This window comes from Frankliniella occidentalis, unplaced genomic scaffold, assembly GCF_000697945.3.
Source record: "Frankliniella occidentalis isolate FOCC.00 unplaced genomic scaffold, Focc_3.1 Scaffold345, whole genome shotgun sequence".
Classification (NCBI taxonomy): domain Eukaryota; kingdom Metazoa; phylum Arthropoda; class Insecta; order Thysanoptera; family Thripidae; genus Frankliniella; species Frankliniella occidentalis.
Window position 1 is genome coordinate 166216 of NW_026267468.1, and position 1535 is coordinate 167750.

At 38.0% G+C, this 1535-nt stretch overlaps 1 protein-coding gene across 1 annotated transcript in view; it reads right to left on the reverse strand.

Moving 5' to 3' along the window:
- LOC127751106 (uncharacterized) overlaps positions 1–1190 on the reverse strand; it is a 3636-nt gene extending 2446 nt beyond the window's left edge. The window contains exons 1-4 of the mRNA XM_052274170.1: positions 901–1190; positions 656–820; positions 445–564; positions 15–361 (exon numbers count right to left, since the gene is read on the reverse strand). Of these exons, the coding sequence (XP_052130130.1) occupies positions 15–361; positions 445–564; positions 656–820; positions 901–1069 (801 nt within the window). The 5' untranslated portion in view covers positions 1070–1190. The remainder of the gene's footprint in view (positions 1–14; positions 362–444; positions 565–655; positions 821–900) is intronic.
- Between the last annotated feature and the right edge of the window lie 345 nt (positions 1191–1535).

Below are 1535 nucleotides of genomic sequence, written 5' to 3' on the forward strand. Positions count from 1 at the left end.
AATTCAAGCTTTGCATTAGAGTCAAAGGAAAGAAGTGATGGAGGAACTTGTATGTTGTCTGCCTCTGGTTGTAGTGCAGGTGATGACAATTTTTGTTCAGTCACAGTATCTCGGGTCAGAATTGAGCAATTTTCAGGGAAATGAGCTTCTTCACGTTCTAGAGAACGATTAATATCTGCACAAGAATCAATTTCTGCAGAAACATTAATATCTACAGAAACATTAGGATCTGAAGAAACAAGTGGATCTGAGGAAGCTAAAATAGGATCTGAATATACTGCAAGATCACTGCTGTCAGTTCTCATAGGTGAAGACAGGCTTTCTTTAGAGTCCATAGATACCTCTGGTTGAGGACGAAAACCTAGACAAAAAAGAAAACAGAAGTAAGCTAAGCATTTATACAACCCTAAAAATTACTTTGTGAATCAATGAAATACAACTTACAGGAAATGTTTGTCAAGTGAGTATCTGCTTGACGAGTAGATTGTAGAACATGCTGACTGTGAGAAATCAATTGAGCGCCCTCTTCTGGGCATACTACATCCTCTGGTAGTGATCGGGAGCCTAAACAAAAACCAATAAATAAATTAGATAATTTTGAAAGATTATCACACAAAGATTCTTTAACTGATGTCGATTATTAACATGCAAATACCTAATAGCTGGTGTTGATTATCACAGATAGATGGTGTGGTGTACACTGAGCAAAGCGGAACTTCGGTCTGCCTTAAAGTTTGAGGGTCTATGCGACTCTGAGTGGTCTTTGGACAATTTGATACAGAGCCAGCAAGAATTTCCTCAAATTGTTGAGAGATGCAACCTGCCAAATGGCAAAAAAATAGTGATATCTGGATAACTAAACACAGGCATATGAAACTTGAAAAAAACAAACAAACAAACCAATGCTTTGAAGAGGCGTCTGTTCAGCATGGTGATGAGAAGACTGTGGATCCCCAGACAAAATCGAAACCCTTCTGTCCGTACTATCATCGCCATCCTGAGGATTTAAATTATCTTCTTCAGGCCCAAGATACCTGGAGCATAACACCAATGATAATAATTCATTCATCTTCTGTATAAATAGTAGCACAAGTAAGACTTACCTTTTCCGTTTCGGCGGATCAGACATGGCACTACAAACGACTTGTTAAATGAGTCCCATTCACTATGCTAAGGAAAACTCCGTGTGTTCACTCAAAATATTTAACAGCATTAGAACCGAACAAACTTTGCCAAATGTACGCCATCGAACAAGGTAAAGAAAATCTGGCAACACTGAATGTTTTTCAAATTGTTGCCAACCTTTGAAAGCGACTAACTTTTAGTTTTTTGACTAGTCTAGGGTCAAATTTTGAGCATCGTTCAACTAAATATAATTTTCACAGTGAGAATGATCTGTTTAACAATTATTTGTTGGTATCTGAACACAAAAGCATTGTATTAGCATTTGGACTAAAGTGTTGACGTTGGCAATAATTTTGGTCTTTTTTGGTAGGTTCGCGCCGCGACTGTTTGACGGTTAATCGTGGCGAGCA